Source organism: Miniopterus natalensis, chromosome 1 (assembly GCF_054644295.1).
Source record: "Miniopterus natalensis isolate mMinNat1 chromosome 1, mMinNat1.hap1, whole genome shotgun sequence".
Lineage (NCBI taxonomy): Eukaryota > Metazoa > Chordata > Mammalia > Chiroptera > Miniopteridae > Miniopterus > Miniopterus natalensis.
Genome location: NC_142081.1, coordinates 11,661,246 through 11,680,988, shown reverse-complemented (window position 1 = coordinate 11,680,988; position 19,743 = coordinate 11,661,246). Strand labels below are relative to the sequence as shown.

General features: G+C 41.1%; 1 protein-coding gene across 2 annotated transcripts in view; it reads right to left on the bottom strand.

The window, feature by feature from the left end:
• Nucleotides 1-2,444: 2,444 nt before the first annotated feature.
• The window catches only part of GALC (galactosylceramidase), a 38,271-nt gene continuing 20,972 nt past the window's right edge, over nucleotides 2,445-19,743 (bottom strand). For both annotated transcript variants that reach the window (XM_087818719.1, XM_016210117.2), the window contains exons 10-17: nucleotides 19,348-19,475; nucleotides 18,005-18,094; nucleotides 17,047-17,133; nucleotides 14,909-15,059; nucleotides 12,771-12,951; nucleotides 9,475-9,638; nucleotides 8,157-8,233; nucleotides 2,445-3,234 (exon numbers count right to left, since the gene is read on the bottom strand). In XM_087818719.1, the coding sequence (XP_087674845.1) occupies nucleotides 3,088-3,234; nucleotides 8,157-8,233; nucleotides 9,475-9,638; nucleotides 12,771-12,951; nucleotides 14,909-15,059; nucleotides 17,047-17,133; nucleotides 18,005-18,094; nucleotides 19,348-19,475 (1,025 nt within the window). In that variant the 3' untranslated portion in view covers nucleotides 2,445-3,087. The remainder of the gene's footprint in view (nucleotides 3,235-8,156; nucleotides 8,234-9,474; nucleotides 9,639-12,770; nucleotides 12,952-14,908; nucleotides 15,060-17,046; nucleotides 17,134-18,004; nucleotides 18,095-19,347; nucleotides 19,476-19,743) is intronic.

The following is a 19,743-nucleotide window of genomic DNA, read 5'->3' as shown; positions in this document are numbered from 1 at the left end:
TCTGTACCCACAGATGGCATTATTTTGTATGTAGAAATCCTAAAGAATTTACAAAAAAAAAAAAGGCTAGTAAAACTAATAAGTGCGTTTAGCAATATCATAAAATAATAGGTCAGCATAAGAAAAGCAACTGTATTTTGATGTATACACAACAAATAATTGAAAAATGAAATAAGAAAATACCATTTACAATAGTATTAAACTGTACACTAAAAGCTACATAAGTTGCTGAAATTATGGAAAGCCAAAAAATGTGGAAATGCAACAGACTCATAGATTGAAGGTTCAATATTATTAAGATAACCATTCTCCCTAAAATGATCTGTGATTTCATTATAATCCAATCAAAATTCCAGAAAGCCCTTTGCAGAAATATATAAGGTGAGTCTAAAATTTATACGAAAAATGTGAAAAGACCTAGGTTAGCCAAAACAGTTTTGAAGAACAGAGTTGGAGGATTTAAATGGAGTTCAAAATTTACTACAGAGCTACAGTAATGAAGGCAGGGTGGTGTTTGTCTACAGATCTATAGATCAATAAAACAAAATATAGAGTTTATTTCTGGACATACACATTTATAGTCAATTGACTTTTGACAAAGGATGGTCTTTTCAATAAACAATGCTAGAAAATCTGAATATCCAAAAAGGGAAAAAAATGAACCTCAGCCCTCTCATTATATACAAAAAAATAATGCACAATGGATCACAGACATGGATGTAAAAGCTAAGGAACATAACACTTCTAGAAGAACTAAAAGGAAAAAAACCCTTGTAAACGTGGGATAGACAAAAGTTTCTTAGGACACAAAAAAGACACCTACCATAAAAGAAAAAAGTCCTAAATTAGACTCCCAAATTAAAATCGTGACTTCAAAAGATATGGACTTAGAACAATTCATAAAATATACACCTGATATATTTTTTTTAAAAAGAAAAGAAACTTGCATCTGGAATATACAAACAGCTCTTACAACTCAATAAGATAGACAACCCAATTTTTAAAATGAGAAAAAGACTTGAACAGAGATTTCACAAAAGAAAATATATGAATGACAATTAAGCCCATGAAAAGGTGCTCAACATCTAATGCACCTACCACACACCACAAGAGAGGGTTAAAATTATAAACACCAACAATATGAAGCACTGACAAAAATGTGGAGCAACTGACACTCTCAAACATTGCCGATGGGAGTGTAAAACCCTGCAATCATTTCGGAAATCAGATGGCCAGCTTCTCATAAAGTTAAACCTACACTTCCCATAAGACTCAGCAATTAAGAAATGAAAACTCAGTCCATACGGAGACTTGTCCACGAATGTTCACAGAAGCTTCATTAGTAAAACCAAAAACTGGGAGCACTGCCTGTGGTCTAGCCAGACAAGGGAACGCTCTCTGAAATAAGGGGCAAACCACTGAGACACACAGCAACGTCATCAAATCTCAAGAGCATTACGCTGAATGAGATAAGCCATTCACAAGGGAGTGCACAGCGCATGGTGCCGCTTTACAGTGTCTGGGAACAAAGCAAGCGCATCAGGGGTGACGGAAATCAGATGGACGCTGCCCGAGGCGGGGAGGAGAGGGAAGAGCTGCACAGGCGCAGGAGAGCCTCCCGGAGTGAGGGAAATGTCTGGAATTTTGTTTGGGGTGCTGGTTACATGGATGCGTCCTTTTATCAAGACCCACTGAACGGTATACTTACAATGAGAACAGTTTATTATATGTAAATTATACCTCGGGTAAAGTTAATTTTTAAAAAATATGTGGGGACCGAAATGGAAATCACTTAGGCTTGGTTTTAATTTAAAATTTATATATAACTTTTTCTCTGTAATGTGATTTATTCTAATATTGTTTCTTGTGTTTTATAGTTAATACAAAATTTCATGTCAGTTTAGCCTATATGACACCATTACAAATTCCAAAATTGAAAAATCAGTTCATTGAAGCTTTACACTTTCATTATAAAGAATTCCAGAATTTACTTTACCCACATGAATAACTGAGTTGTTTCTAGGAGGTACACTAATTCTTAAATATAAATCATACTGCATGGCAAATATGCTCACCCCATACTTAAACATAAGTGCATTGGTAGTTTAATGAAATAAATGCATCCAACCACACAAAATATTAGAGGATGATCCAATGCTATGAACTAGCAAACAGCTAAGTGTTCCCCTTCTTCTGCATGCAAGCAGGTAAAAGAATTCATTAGCTCTTTTAGTCTGTTACCAGTGACACATGAGAAGACAAATCAGGAAAAGCACAATGAAAGGAGACAAGAAAATCTCCTTCAGTTTCATCTTAGACCCACTTACAGCATTGGCTATAGGGTGTTTTCTCCCTCCTTCCAACCACCTGGGAAAACTTGTAAACAGAGTTATAAGGGTTATACGACTAAAAGTTGGATCCGAAAGAATAAAAAACGCAGATAACCCAATTAATCTATTATTTATTATTGCAGAAATAGCTTTAGAGGTAGTTTGTTAATGATACATTTTTCAAATCATCCCACTCATCACATCTATAATTCAAAAGCATCATCATAAAACAGGAAAGAAAAAATACTGTTTTAGAGTAACACGTTGAAGTGGTCTTCACAGAGCAGCCTCTCCAGTGTTCTTCAGCTTCCCAGTGCGACAGCTTTATCTTGAGACAAGGGCATCAGCTCACTTAGACACACATGAGCATCAATAAATACATCTCTGTGGCAATCAAGTTACTGCCACCTGCATGATCACTTGCAAATAAGAAGACAGGAGTGACCTCAGCATCTACACCAAGGCCTCTAGGTCTGGACCACCCAAAGCACTCCTAAGGGTGGGACCAAGGTACTGTTTCAAGTGTAGGGTACACACCAGGTGATGCGAAAGAGTCATCTGTTTCTCCCCTTGGAATTAGTTCTAAAAAAAATCTTCCACATGATCAAGTAAAAAATATCTTTCCTCTTCATTTACTCTTATTTTCAGCCTCCAAAGGCTCATATACCAATCCATCGAAACAAGAACTGGCTCTGAACCAAAACCAAAGAGAAAGAAATAAAGAATCCAAAGAGTGTTGTGCGGTGTTCTGTGAATTTTAGGGTGTGGAATTGACGTAAAAGTTGTCAAACTGCGCAAAATCAAAGGAGTAAGTTCCAATGGCAGCCCAGCCATTCTTGGGGAAGTTGACCGGGATCTCTGACCAGACAGGCTTGCCATTCAACAAGCCAAAGGAGAGCTGACCCTGGGGAGAGAAAGGCATCCCTTGGAGACACATGGAAACAACTCTCTGGAGTCTGTTTCTTAATAACATGCGGCCCAAATATCTGCTTAGTGGAGCAAATAGCCTCCTCACCTAAGACTTACTCAGGAAAGCAATTCCACAGGTTAGAACAAAAGTTTGAAATACAGGAACAATGTCCCCAGTTTCTGAGGCACAAGGAATATCTCAGTATTTCCTTGGACTTCACTAAAGTGTTGTAAAACCAACAGAAATGTGAAACTTTTCAAAACATTACTATAGCATTTTAGACAAGAGCCCACTAAAATAAAAAACGCTTATTTACAAGTGGCTCACGTGCACAGGCCGGGGCTCACAACCACCGGTTCTTCAGACGTGGCTGCTGGAGCCAGAATGTCCACGTATTTCAGCCCCTTCTGCCCCATGTACAGAATATCACTTTGAAGCCATATAAAGATCCCAGCCTTACGTCAGAAAAACAGTAACCACAGGCGATGATGGGGGGGGGGGGAGGGACGTGTCCATAGGAATGACTTAGTGGTCACTGACAGAGGAAGACAAAGCAATGCCCTCTCCGTATGGCTGCCATTCCTCCTTAGCCAAGCACCTGGCGCACAGTGAGGAGACACTAGCTTGCTCTTATTATCACTATCATAGCACATTCATGAGCATACATTCACAGCATGCAATTACAGCTGAACATTTCTAATGAGCTCATTTCAAAGAACTTGAAGATCCCAAGCATGAGGCAAGAACTAAAATTAAATCTGTTTTTAAGTTGTATGATGCAATGGACTTCAATTTAGTTCTTTCATTTTACATATGGAGATACTCAGACTTGAGATTAAAAATCAAAGTCAAGATTTACCAGCAGAGCTAGGAATTGAATCCTAGCTGTCAGCATCCACCCCTATTACTACTGCACACGCACAGCTACCTCAGCTCCAAAAGTGCCCAATGAACATCTTCTGCCACTTAGGGACAGTGAATATCAACGCTGAGCCCAGGGACTCACATACACAAAAAATATTAAGCACAACGCCTGTCTAGCAGTCCCTCATCTCCTCCCCTCCGCCGGCCCCTCACTCCCCAGGCATTAGCCAACCCAGCCTGGCTGCTCCTCCACAAGGCCAGTCCCGGGGCACCCTCCGCTCAAACAGCACCCACTCCAAGGTCTTGCCTGGCCTCTCTATCTAGGAAATCTCAGCAAGGGAGCTACTTTATATCATTATCCCTATTTTTCCTTCATAATTTTATTTATTGATTTATCTAAAAGTTCACTGTCTGAAGAACAGGAGTCAGCCAGCTATGGCCCACAGGCTAGCCACCTATTTTTACAAATGAAATTTTACTGGAGCTCAGCTACACCCATTCATTGACCTACTGTGCGGCTCACTGCAAAAGCGGAGTTGAGCTGTTGCAGCGCAGACCACATGGCTCACAAAGGAGAAAACATTTGCTATCTGGCCCTTTGCAGAGAAGTTCGCCAGCCTCTGTCCTAGAAGAATAGAGGCTCTATGAGAGCAGGAACTGGTCTGTCTCGTTCCCTGCTGTATCCCTAGAAAAGTGCATATAGTGAATGCTTAGTAAAAATGTGTCAAGTGAAAGAATAAAAAACATTTAACCCTAAAGCAACCTTACAGAAGTTATCTCCATTTTACAGATTTAAAAAAGCAGCTCAGAAAGGCGAGATAGCTTGCTGGAAGTCTCGGTGTGTATCAGCAAGGTAATAGGAGTGCTGGCCTGTCTGGTTCCACACACGCCTGCTCCTAAGAATGTTAACTGGGCTCATTCAGTGCTTCCCACATGTCAGGTAATGCACCAAGGTTTCATGTATATCGTCCCACTCCATCTTCATAGGAAGGCGGTGCGCTCACGATATGGATGGGGAGACAGAAGACAAGCAACATAAAGTACTTGCAAATGAACATAACAGACCTCGAAGTCCCTTGTTCTAAACACGACACACAGTGCTGAGGGTAAAGCACCCAGCAGTGCTGAGAAGAAATCAAAAGTGGCCAAATTAAAATGAGGAAAATCCTCATATGGGCCGTAATCTGGAAACAGACAGAGAAGACGTGGTTCTATTTTGTTACACAGCAAACATCTATCCACCAAATGCTGTTTAATGCACTTGGAATTTGGATGCACAAGAAAGACACAGTCCCTGATCTTCTGGAGCTTACATTCCGGTGGAAAGACAAGGAAGGACACACACACACAAGCTAAGCGTGAGTGGCAGGTGCAGAGGTGAGACAGGTTGATGTGGTGTGCATGCCAGAGAAACTCCTCTCGTCTGCAGAGTAGGAGAACTTTCAGAGCTGAGACTCGAGGAAGGAGCAGAATGCCCAGAGCAGATGGAACCAAAAAAAAATGGGGCTGGTGGAGGTGGGTGGGGGATAAGTCAGCAAAATCCCCATCCATCCAGCAGCAAGACCAGAGCTAATTTCAAAAGCAATAAATCACACCGTATTAAAGAGATGCCAGAAGCAACAATGACAATCGTCACAGTGGCTGCACCAGAGGAACGGGACACAGATGGGGTGAGGAGGAAGGAACAAGGGAGGGAGGCAGGAGGCAGCTGTTTTCAGAAGCCCTTCTGATTTTTGAATCCTGTGATGCAAAGTACCTAAAAAAGGTCAAAGAAATTAATTTTTTAAAGCCCCTCATGAATTCAAAAAATGTATAAAATTATGAAAAATAAGCCTAACGAGAAATGTGTAAGAGCTAAAAAAATAAAACTGACGGACAGGGTGGGAGATCTTAATAAATGCTGAGACGCAGCATGTTCTTGTTCCCACGGTCCCAACAGGGGAACACATTATTCTTAATTTAAAAAAAAAAAAAAGCCACTTTTGCCCAAATCGATATCTAAATTCAGTGTAATACTGGCAGTGTTCTTCATGGTATTGCAAAAATGATTTAAAAATTCAAGTAGAGCCCAGCCAGTGTGACTCAGCAGTTGAGCATCGACCTATGATCCAGGAGATCTCTGCTTGATTCCTGATCAGGGCACATGCCCAGGTTGCCGGCTCCATCCCCAGGAGGGGGCGTGCAGGAGGCAGCCGATCAGTGACTCGCTCATCATTGATATTTCTTTCTCTCTCTCTGCCCCCCCCATTCCTCTCTCTGAAATCAATAAATTTTTTTTTTTAATTCAAATAGAGTAGTATATATACTAGAATAGCAAAGATAATCTTGCAAAAGAACGTGGGACATGCCCACTGGATGTCCACTCATCCACTCTCTGAGTGTGTGTGCCAGGTGCTCTCCTAGGTGCTGAGAGCCAGCAGTGACAGAAACAGGAAGGAAGAGGCCTGTTTGCAGGAGCTATGTTCCAGTGCAGGGAATGGGACTAACACATAAACTATCAACAGAATATGCATGATGTCAGGAGGTAATAAGAGCTCTGAAGAAAAACAGAGCAAGGGAAGAGGGAACGCTATTTTATATAAGGTGGCTGGGAAGGAGCTCTGATGGCAGTAAAGGAGTAAACCACATGATCAAAGACTTAGAAAGTAAACACAATTTAAAGTGTGACACTGGATAAAGGACAAACAGAGGGATATAGAGAACAGAGAAACAAGCCCATGCATGTGTGATGATTTATAACATCAAAAAAGTGGCCTTTAAATCATGAGCCAAAGGACAATCTGTGTAATAAATGATGATAGCTATCCATTTGTTTTTAAAAAAATTATATTGGGCTCTTCACCTTACAATTCACAAATAAATTCCAGGTGGGTTAAAGACTTAAACATAAAACACATCCTAAACTTTGTTTGGGGGAAAAAAATGTTCCTAACCCAAAGAAAGGGAAGGCCTCCTTAAGCAAAACATAGAACAAATGAAGAAAAAGTGAAATACTTGACAATACCAAAATTTTACATTTCTAGTCATGAAACATACCATAAGCAAAACTAAAATACAAATCATAAGAAAACAGAAGAAAATATATGTAATACATATAACAAACAATGGGGCACTACCCAGAATATATAATAAATTCATACGGCCAATACACATAAAATGTACACCCTCCCTAAATATCAAGGAAATACAAAATCGTGACTATCTGTTTGGAAAAAAATCTTTAAAACTCAAAAACATCAAATATTATTATAACTGCTACAAAAGTTGATGTCGTTCAGCTAGTAATAGGGCAGGATCTGTTAAAATTTTAAATGCCATTCTCCTTCCAATATCCACTTAAACAAGTAATAGAATGTGTGCACCCAAGAGGCACATAAAGATCTTCTCCCTCATCTGCAGTAAAGGCATCTCCTTTCCATAAAAGGAAAGAACTGGGAACAAAGCTATGTCCATCGAGTGTGGTATAGTTAAATATGCTATGATGGTCAATACATACGGATACTGCCTGAAAAATCAGTCCTGTCATTTTTGGTGGTTGAGTCAGGGGGTAGAACAAATTCAAAAAGTTATCTGAATTCCAGAAGAATGTCTCCTTAGGAGCATGTCAATCAACAACGCATGGTCAATCAATGAATCTGACAAATATTCTTAGACACTCGTGGTACTATGATTAACCTGGTATCTGCTCTGACACACACATTCATGGAAACCGACCTCTAAAGTAGGGTGCTTACAGCCGAAAACCAAATTATATTCAACCATCAAAAATAAATTTAGTGACTTTGCTTACACCTATAAGCTCCAATTATAATCTTCATTCAAGCAAACTTGGAAAAGCAGTTCAATTATTGGGCTGATAAAGTCAACAGCTAATGGAGGACCCTGACACACACTATCATTCTAGGGAGTGGTGGTTTGCTGGTATGATGGCAGATTTTCTGCCTACTTCCATTATTTATCACACTCCCCAGCCTCCATCTGTTAAGAGAAATGGTAAAAAGGGACAGGGAAAGAACGTCTTACCTCCAGACATTCTGATCAGCAATACTTACCTTAATAGTTAAAGTGAGTGTATACCATTCTTGTGCCTTAACTTCAATTTGTCCTAAAGCATATATGAGCCATCCAGCTGCAACAGAGAAAGATTATCTGAATCACAAAATCACATACCCCACTGGGGTCTCTCAGGTGGCATCTGCATGTAGTAAAGTCGACCTTAATAAAGATCCACATTTCCAGATCTACAACTGACTTAAAACAAAACATCCTTCATTCATGCACGCGTTCAACAAGCACATATTGAGATCCCACTCTGGACCACACACTATATGTGAGCTCACAAGAGAATCAGAGACATGAACTTACAAACCAACCACAGTATAATGCATTAGCTTCTATAGTTCCGGAGTGTAATTTTACCTGACTGGACTGAATGTGGGGGATAAACAGGGGAATTTAAAAAACTACCGTAAGATTTCTAGCTGGTGTAATTGATTACATGGCACCAGCAATCACTGAAAATCAGAGCGAGAAAATAATGAGTTCATCTGGGGATGTATTATGCTTGAGTGCCTGAGAAACATGCAGGATGAGGTGCCAAGGGGGCAATTTAAAATACAGCAGTGCAGACTGAAGACGCAGATTTAAATTCTTAGTTCCAGTTCTGCCACTAACTCATTTTGAGACCTTGGGCGAATGAGTTAACCTCTCTGGCTCTGATTTGGATTGGAAAATGTGAGGTACCTTCTAGATCAGTCATGCTTATGACTATGCAATTTCTACTCTAGTGTCCTTACTACCCACTTCCTCTTTCATTTTTATTTTACTTATGGAGCCCTTTTCACCTTAGGAAGAGACAAAGAGCAGCAGACTATAGGCGAGAAGATTTTTGTTAACACAGGAGGAAAGTCAGGAGACAGAACCAAGAAGAGTCACCACCATAAGGTCTAGTTTCAAGAGAGCAGTGTGTGTCCAAAAACCAAAGGGGATTGCATGGAATTCAACTTGAACGTAGCCTAAGCACCCATTCTAGATAAGACACTATCCTACATAAAACAGGGGCTGTTAAGACAATGAAGGGAGTCAAGCTGTTTTCAAGTTATTAACTAAATCAGGAAATAGGATTACTCCATTTTAAGCACAGCAACCCCTCTCCTTGCATTCCCACGAGCACAGCGGCCACATTCTTATAGTCTTGCTCTTATTTACAATGTCTCCTGAGCACTCTCTCCCTACTACCACCCTCACCCCAGTCCATGCAAATCCCACCCTGACAGCCAGCTCTCCTCTGTAATACCCGAAAAAGCTTCATGCAATGTTCTCTTTTACTGAGTTGCCTCTCTCGCGTGTGCCATAGAGTAAATCACTTACCTAGATCACCTGTAACTCTGTAGGTTCCATTTGCAAAAATCCAGAAGAAAATTCCTCTGGCACTTCTAATCAAGATGCCACCTTTATTTACTCTTCCGGCAATGAACACGCCTCCCTTCCCAGGGGTCTCCATGTAGACATCACACGAGATAGTCATGTTGGTCCTGCAGAATGAAACGGCTGGTTAGACTTTTAATCATGCCATTCCCAGAGGTCTCCATGTAGACATCACACGTGATAATCCTGTTGGCCCTGCAGAATGAAACGGCTGGTTAGACTTTTAATGATGCCATTCCCAGGGGCCTCCATGTAGACATCACACGTGATAGTCCTGTTGGGCCTGCAGAATGAAACGGCTGGTTAGGCTTTAATCACGCCCTTCCCTGTGTAGCATGAGGCGTCCTTTCACAGCCACATCCTTCCAAACTCCTAACTGAGGTGACTGTGTGATCTGCTAAGTCTATGCTTGCAGCAGGCAGGAATGGGCTTCGAGGGTCTTCATTGATGATGGTTTTAAGTTTACATGAATAAGTCATTTCATTGCCTCTTTTAATGAGTTACTAGAAAAGAATACTTACTGTTACTAAGTTTCTTAAGAATATATTTCTTGTCTCTCTGTAATAAAACAACTTCTCATCCTAAGAATATATAATATTAAAAGAAGCCATTTTTTCTAGGAATGCATAAAAGGTAAGTTTCCACACAATTCTGAACAAAAAAAAGGTTAATTACATTTCCACCAGCAAAAATAAGCAGCAAGGGCAATGGTAGGGGTCTCTGGGAAAGCGTAAACGACTTGAGGGTGAAGTTTTACATTAAACCCTGATAAGACCTAAAAAACTCCAGAAAAAAATCTAAAAGAAAACCATTTCTCTGCAAAGACAGAGCCAACTCCATGATTCTACAGCAGGGATTTTCAAACTTGAGCAGCACCTGGAGGGCTTGTTCAATCCAGCAGGTCAAGGGCAGGCCCTTGAATCTGCTGTCTAACAGATTCCCAGGTAATGCTGAGGCTGCTAGCCTGGGAATTCCAGCTTGACAACCTCTGTTTACACACAGGCAGTAAAACCCTGGTCCTGGGATCACTGATGGACAGAAGTTTATCACAGGAGGGGACAGATCCAGCCAACCAGGAGCCACCAGGGGTCAGACACGAGCTCCCCTCCAGGCCTTTTATAAATGTTACTAGATGCCCATGCAGTGAGAGGACCACCTCAAAACAACAGGATCTCTAAAAACAATCTCCCTGCCACCCAAAATCTAACTGCGAATGAGAATGAAAGCCTTGACACAGCCAAGTCATAAAGCGAGCAATTTATCTAGAATAAAAACTAAGGGTGCCCAAAAATACACTGGAAATAGGGGAAAACTGGATCTAGAATTATGTGGCTTTTACATTTCTCAGAGTTTCTTCTTATCAGTAAAATCTTCACAGCGGAATTTAACTATGGAAATGAAAATATTAAAAAATGAAGCACCTACAACAGGTATAGACAGTAAGGGAAACCCACAGGTAATCTAATCAGAGCTGGGCTACTCTCAGGAAAATCGAACGCTAAGGAACGAAGGCTGGGTCTCTCTCGTATGCCCCCCCCACAGTGAGTATCACCAGCACGAAGCCACTGAGGACCACACGTTCCTACAGCCCCACCCCTTGCCTGGTTAGCAGAGTTTGAAAATGCTAGACACTGTCAGCACCATAAATCACTCTGTTTAGAGTTAGAGTGAGAGAAGATCGAACGTTTTCCTTTCTTTTACATCCCATTCCTCAATAAGTGAGTCCTGCCCCAGGACTTCCAGGCAATTTCACAGATAATGAACGAAGCAGAATAACTGTGGTTTAGTTCCATAGCCACAGTCTCTCAGTGGTGCTGAGAGAACTGAAACCAGCCCACAAAGGAAGCAAATTTAATCAAAGGGATGAAGAGTTCGGATGTGTGGAGCAAAAGGCAACTGTGACGGTCTTCAGATCCCAACCAAAGCTAACAAAGTGGGAAATCTTAAGTACCTTTGTGGTCTACTCCAGGACTGCGCTGGTCCTTCACTACGCGTAAGCATGAGAGAGGAAGCTCTACTGCAAACAGTTCTATGAGCCGAGGGCCCTGTGCACACATTGAGAGCCGAGTCGCTAACACTGAACTACAGTGGAAGCTCACTAATGTTCCCTTTCCCACTCTTAGGAAGAGTGATGAAAACGAGGCTGTGAGGTGTGGTCCAAAGAGCACGGGCTACAGAACCAGAGAGATGTGGCCTCTCAGCCTGGTCCTAGAATTTACAAGTGTGGGATCATGGGTAAATCTTACCCCAAAGCCTCAGTTTCCCAATCTGTAAGCTGGGAGGATGATACCTCTGCCATAAGGTGGGTGTGGGAAACTCATACCAATGTTTAATATCCCCTGCTGTCAGGGTCCCAGAAACTCTGGAGAGCTAACAGTTTCTCAAGACACATGGAGCTTGGGTCTAGAATTGTGATTTACAACAGAAAAGAGGCCATACAGAGGGGTAAAGGCTTTCTGCAGCATTCCAGATACACAATTCAGGTTCTTTTCAGAATTATATTCCTGGCCCTGTCCAATTCTGAACTACAGTCATGACTATTTGGTGGCTTGGCATTAATAGCTAGTATCACTAAACCTGGAAGGCTTGTGTTTATGTTTCACCGTGAAATTATACTAGCTAAAAGAAAAAACAGAAGGAAAAACCCCACCTACAACAGGCATAATCGCCAATACACTGGAATTCCATAGCTGACTTAAAGAGGGAAGGGGAAGTTTTGGTTTGGTCGTTATATTTTACGTAAAGAGTAAGTACAACTTGTCTCTTTACCAGATGCCTAAAGAAAAGAGTTGAATTCACTATACAACTAAAAGCTAATGTTGCTCTTTACCATTGCCACCTACTGTCACCTGGTAAACAGATGCTCCGCAAAGGCTAAAATGGTGTAATTCTAGTGTAAATCCAGCAGGTGGCAACACCAGATCAACAAACCAAAAAAAAACACAACACTCAAATTATCAGGAAGTCTGTAAATATTAAATTGTTACTGGGTCCGAAAGTCCTCAATTTTAGTTAAAATCGTCGGCTGCTGCAATAATCACTATTAAACAGCAAATCTGAGGGAAGGAAGCTGATGCAGCAAAGCAATCTTCTTAGTGGCCGCCCTGATATTCATTCAGCTCCTGTCACGCACTATTAGGTTCTTGCACAAGGAGGACTGCAGAAAAGGCTTTGTTTCAGAATGTACCCCACAACATGACAAGGTTATTTCAGTTGGATTCACACTAAGAAATACGTACCAGTTGTAATCTCCGATAATGCTGATGGTGTTGGACGCATCCGCAGCCCACGTAATGGGCCGCTGATTGAGAACCTGGCGTAGCGTGAAGCGATGCTCCCCATGGTCTTCAGTATTCATGTAGTATTCAAACACGCCAGTCTGATCAGCAAAATTCGGAGCTTCACTAAACAGTGGGTAGTCTGTTCAGAATATAATGAATTCTATTTAATATCAAATCCTTATAGAAGATTTTCTGAGATTTTACGGCACATTTTAAAACACTGTTGAAAAGTGTCAAACAAGCAAATGAGACTTTATAACCAAAGTTTAGGGTTTAGGTTAATAAAGAGATACTGATTTTTACATCTTCATTATTTAATGCCAATATGATCAGTTTGACATACACACTTTACATATTTAATCCTCGCAACTGCTTAAGAGGGAAGATCATGAATTCTGGAGTAAGGCAGACCTGGGTTCAAATTCTAGCTTGTTCTGCCCCCCTGGGCAAGTTGCTTAACTTCCCTGTTTCCCAAGCGTCCTCATTTCCAAGTGGGGAGGGGACAAGAGAACAAATGGAAGACTGTGTATAAAGTGTGCACCTAAGCCAGCCCCAGCAAGGGCTCAACAAGAGAGAGATACTTTTGTTATTTCTAATACCTGTCAGGCAAGGTTCTAAGTCTCTGCTCACAGTCATCAGCTGACAGAACATTAGAAAAGGTTCCCTATGCCAAACACAGAATTTAGAAATTACAAATTTTCTTCGATTTCTAAAATGGAACAAAAATCAGTTTTGAGCCCTAATATCAGTCTCCTCTTAGTCTTATTAAATTATAGGTCAATCCCTTCCTAGTTTGATTACATTATAGTCTTACAGTGGCACTAGACAAGCAATTTTAGTCATAATATCTTACAGCAATTTCTCACTTCATGATTTTCCAAGTGTTTTCACAGTCTCCACATCATTTGAGATATTAAGAACCCTATAAAGTAGTTCTAAAGGCTGGCCTATCATTTTTAATTTCAGCTTTTAGTTTATTTTATGGTTTATTGTTACATTTTAGATCTGAAGCTTTAGAATTGTCTTTTGTCTTCAGGTCACAGAATAAATTAGTTGTGGGGTCAACACAGCTTCCCGTCTCCCACACAGACTCCCCCTGGCTGAAGGCAAGAAGAGTTACTGTTGCCAACAGAGGGATGAGCCACAGACTGCTAAGATACTTGAGGCCATTTCAGAGACTTGCAAGAAAATAGCACCAAGCTCCTGTCAGGGAGGGTCACTGTTGTTTTTTACACAGATGATTGAGAGGACTCAGTACACAGTCCAAAGGGCCTTGGATTCCAGTCAACCAGGGGTCATTTCCTGGGTAAGGGGCTGAGACCCTGCGGCAGGGACTCCCTGGCAGGGGTGGTAGGAGTCTCTGTCCACAGTGGCACCAGCAGCCCTACAGCAACAGGAAGTTCGAGCCTCTTTCCCACAGCCAGTCTCGCTCCTGCTTCTCCCCAACAGCTACAGACTGCAGGAGCAGAGAACAGAGCCACCTGACCTGTCTGTGAGGTGCATAATGCTAGACAAAGTTCTGTTGATTACTGAGTGATCTAGGAATACACTGACAATGACCAGCCTTCTAACTTTGCGGTTTCCCTCGGTTACCCATAATCAAAAGCTTTCCTAACAGCGTTAGGACAGATCTTCCCAGAAAACCAGGAGAGCACACATATAAAACTCCCAGGCACACAAGAGGGCGGCTAATGAGTTGGATTAACTAAGGAAAGCACAACTGCCCATAAGCACTCAGTCCACTAACACTATGGGAAGACAAATCCTACACAAATGGACAACGGCTTTCATGAGATATGGATAAAGGGGCAGTAGCACTGCTACAAATCTTATATTTCACCAAAACCCGTGAGAATTCTAACCTTCATCCTGACAATGACCTCAATGTTTTTGCTGGCACTGAAAAATACAGGGTCCTCAAGTTGAGGTTCACCTTGAAGTAACATAAAAATTAGGTCTCGTTTACCAGGTAGAGCTTTACAGCTAAATGAATGTACTTTCCACAGCCGCTCCGCCAGGCACTGGTTTCACAGGTGGAATCTCTCCACGGCTGCCAAAAATAGAAACCAAGTTGGGTGGTAGCGAAGGCCGCTTACCAACATTGAAGTCATCCGTATAGACGGCCGGGAAGGGCTGGGACTTGGGGGACGGCGGGTAGCTGCCTTTGCTGCCGGTGGTGAGGGTGGTGATCGTGAACAGCTCATCCTCTTGCAGCTCCACAGTGAAACTGCCGCTCCTTTCGGGGAGCTGAAAGGGAAACACCATGGTCGAGGCCAGGGGCTCTGGCTCGTCTCATTAGGGCAAAATAGCTTTGTTAAAAATAAGCTTAGATAAGCCAAACTCATTTCTGTTAGAACTTCCTAACCACTTGTAAAGGCCCTCAGAAAATTGTTTAAGTTATTTTGAAGACTTTATGAGATTATACTTTATAGAAAGCATTTTTAAAAGAATTTCACTACATGGAGGGAAGGGAGACTAGATGATCCCCAAATCTACCTCTACTAGTCTATTCTTGTCCATTAGACTATAAGCTCCTTAACGCATGTATATATTCAATACACATAACTAGGAGACCTGCTGATTCACTTTTTAGGACTTTACTAATTTTTTACTAAGGTAGGAAAATCCATAAAATCTCACTGTTGACTCAGGTAGTAGTCACAGAAAACCTTTTACTGTTAAGAAAAAGAAGTCCAGCTCATTCTATGGTCAATGTATAGTCCCATTAGCCAGTTAGGTTTATAATACATTTATGATCTTAGCAACTTAATCTCTTTAAGCCACAGTTTCCTCATCTACAAACTGAGGAAAAAATACACATGCTTCATAGCGCTGCTGTGAGGATTAAGAGAGAGAATATTTCTGAAGTGCTCCTAGCCCAGTGTGGGACCTACAAGAAACACCTCCTGTCATACCTGTTCTGTACTAAACGAAGACCTCAGAAGACACTGGAGTCCGGTGCGTAATGAATGCAGGCATTCGATCTATGCCTATTTTATGAAACTTAACCAGCTTTCTTTCTACTTTGGATTAAAGGGGTTTGTATTCTATCTTTGCTTTAAAAATAAATTGTTGGTCAGATCTATGAAATATCTAACACCATATTCTGGCTTGGAAATAACCCTAAATGGTATTATTTTTCCTATGGGGAAAATCAATTTTATTATGCAATTTCTAGCAATTCAATGCACAAAAAATACAGACTGTTCTTTTTCCCCGTTATTAATATTAATGAATGTTCTACCATTGAGAATGACTAGTGGGTTCACAGGGTATGACTAATTGGCAGAAAAAGGAGCAGATTCGTGTCACTTAATGTGCTTGCTTAGTCCAATCCATTCTCTGAAATGTTTCCTGAGAAATCACCATGTACTCAGCACTATGGTAGGCACCTGGGATAAAAAGCTAAATAAGGCAGGGCCCCCTCCTCAAGGGATCCAGTACACAGGGAAAGTGTTTAACTGACAAGCACATGTCCTAGGGGGCAATGAGCTAAGGCTGGTGGGAAAGCCCCTGAAGAAGTGACCTTGAGCTGAGTCTTGAAGGACAACAAGACATGTGGGAGGCATTCTAGAAGGAATAAAAAGCATGTGCAAAGTCACAAAAGGAATTAAACTGGCAGACCATGCTCTGAAAAATGCACAAAGTTTACACTGTGGGGCCAGTTTCACAGGACATGTGTCGAGAAAGGAAAGCAGTCTTTTTGCTCTTGTGGTGGCATCAAAGGCCACGGGCTGCACAAAGGGACATAAACTTGTAGGAAAATTAACTGAGGCACTCTGAGCGAGAGATTTAAAAAATCAGATCTGCATTTTAGACACATCACTGTAAATGCAGTGTGATGGGGCCTGGAGAGAGTCAGACTGGTGGCTGGAGAAACTGGAGGTGGTTTACATAGGGGAGAGAGAGACTGAGGAACTGAAAGAGATGGAGCAGCAGGCACGGGGAATGAGGACTGGGTACGAGAAAGGTGTGGATGATAGACTCGGCTGTTCTTGATCACAGGTGGCACAGGAAGCATGAGCGGGAAAGACAATTTCAAATGAGACTCAGATTTCTGACTCGAGCAGCCAAGTGACGGTGGCACCATTCCCCAAGACAAACCAAATACCTATTATGCTTCAGCCATAACATCAGTGATAAAATTAAAAATTCTTAATTCATTAATCCAATTTCTGTTCCCTTTTACTGTTGAAATGCTCAAAATACGTATAGGGATTTATTTTAAAACTACCCATAGAGAATCCAGTTGTCTAAAGAGAAATTTGTCCGATGATGTGCCAAGCTTGGTGTGCCACACCTGGAGCTCTGTTATTTCACTCTGAGGAGAAAACACACAGAAAAGCACAGCTGAGTGGTGCATCATACCCTGTTGAGGATTTCCAAAATCAGCGCCAGCAAGAACGAGCCAGTGCCCACGCGCACTCTTGCTCCACCAAAAGGCCCGCCTCAAATTTTAAACAGTAACATTTTGAAAGTAGAAAGGCATTATTCAAGCAAATATTTTATTTCCTACAAATCTACAGATTGTTTTTGCAAATGTTTAACTATGTTAGGGCCTTGGATTCAAATATATTCATTATTATACTTATGTGAAAAAGTTTTTAAGAATGTTCTGGTATAAAAAAAACTATTCTTATGAGATTAGTAGTCAGAAAGGGCATTCCCAGCATTTTCTGTATTCAAATCTAGCAATAGGTAGAAATTGCTAGAGTCTGATGTGTTTTGTTCTTGGTTTTTTTGTACAGAGTTCTGTAAAGAGCAATGCCTGAAGCTTCCCTAGACTTATGCTTCTACTAGTAAGAATGACTTTCCTGCAACTCACTTTTGTTAAGTGTCATTCAAAGCCAGAGTTTTACCTCCTGGTGGCTCCTATCAGTGTTTCACTGAAACCAGTCAACAGATAGAAGACACCAGGGCATTTTATTCATTCACATGCAAACTCTTTCTTTTTGTTTAACTTTTAGTAAACTTTATTGTAAAGAACAAAAAACCCACCTTATTTTATAATGATTTTTCTCACCCACAAGAACACGGGTGGCAACCAGTGAAGTTTTTATAAAAATATTTTCTTTAAGGCTCTAATGACTGTAATATACGAATTCGCTTGAGAACTGCTAGCCTGTGATAAAATATATAAATTCTCAAAATCAAAATCAAAACCAAAATAAAAGTCCCACACATTTACTTACAAAAGAACCTTCAAGGACAAAGGTAGCAACTTGGTGTGACACGTTGAAATAAGGAAGCAACGGCCGAATACACTTAGAATGTTTATGGCTCTGAGGAGAAAAAAAAAATCACATAAATTATCCGAATGATATACAAGCCATCTTAGGAAAAAAATTAAACATTTAATGCCCCAAGATTAAGAGAAATTGTACACATTAGGAGACAGCTATGAGTTTATTTTAAATTTTTAAAGACTTTTTTTAAATATGACCTTTACTGAATGTCCAGTGCATATAACTAGTCAAAGTAAAGTTCACTGGCATTTTGACTGAATCAAACTTTGAATTCATAGCTCAATTCCAGTCCTTTGACAGCACGCACATTAGTTTTTATGTTGTAACTATTTTCCAAGTAAAATATATCAAAAAAGCAAATGCTTGGAATGTTTTTACTGAAAAGGCATCACATCTAAATATAACCTTCAAATAAGAGCCAAATGGGCTCGACCCCATTAGGATTTTACCGAGTGTCCTGATCAACCTGAAGCACCTTAGATGGACACTGTAGCCTTGTACCCTGCAGACTACCATGTTTGCCATCAAGTAGCATTGCCCTTCCAGCTCCTTCTTGCCAATCCTGTTGCTCTATAGTATAAACAGCAGAGCAGGAGCCAAGCCCATGCACAGAGAGGGCTGCATGTCACTCCTCTGGCTGCCTTGTTCTCTGAGGGGGTTTCAGGGGTAACACGTGGGTGCCTGAGCTGTTTGTACCTTTTCTGAACAAAGTATAGGTAGGAAGCTGCCTGGCACAGGATCAGAGACTGTCTGCCCCCTGACTGAGCAGCCACACAGAGGTGAGGAAAGCCCCTCACAGTGGGAAACCCTTCACCCCTCTCCCCTAGCCCGCCTCAGTGCCTGAGATGCCACTGTCTGCATCCCCCTCTGGGTAAGACAGAGAGTCCTTATTGCACTGCAGATATGTCTGTGTGTCTCATGAAGCCATTGTCTGTATCTTTCCCTAAAGTCATTTATTTCCCCAAATGTTCCCTTTCTCCCTCCCCCATTACTTATCAAGCTAGGTATAAATCCAAATTCTAACCACCCCTTTAAGTTATTCACCACAGAGTCTCTCCCACACGTACGTGCATTAATAAATTCCGTTTTCTTTTCTCAGGCTATTGTCTTTTGTCAGCTTAATTTGTGAAGCCCCAGCTCCTGAACCTAAAAGGGTATAGGAAAAAGTTTCTTCCTCCCCTATGTACTGCTCATTATATATATAATCTTCAAAAACTGGTTTAAAAAAACAAAGTGAGTTAATCACCCCCCCCCACCCCCTGCCCCACAAAACAACAACAAAGAATTACCATAGTTTCAATGATGATGGTGAGGTTACCTAAGCCATCAGTCAGAGCTACGTAGCTTCCTCCTTTCTCTAAATGGCCAACTGTCTTCAGGTAGTACCAACCTGGCCGGGTAAACTGAGTAGTATGAGCTACAGAAAAGCAGAGAACGACCCAACTAAGATAAAAATGGTAACGACAGGGTTTCTTCTAAAATAAAAAATAAAAAATCTGTATACTGACTTGAGTCTGATTAACTCTAACAAGCTATTTTGTGTTTTGGAAGAAAATACTTGCCAACCCCATGTTCCAACTTTGGAATAATTAATCCAGTTAAACAGTATAACTGTGGGAAGATTCTTAGAATCACTAGTAAAAATAAATGAACCCCATTCTGTCAGGTCAAGAATAATAATTGTC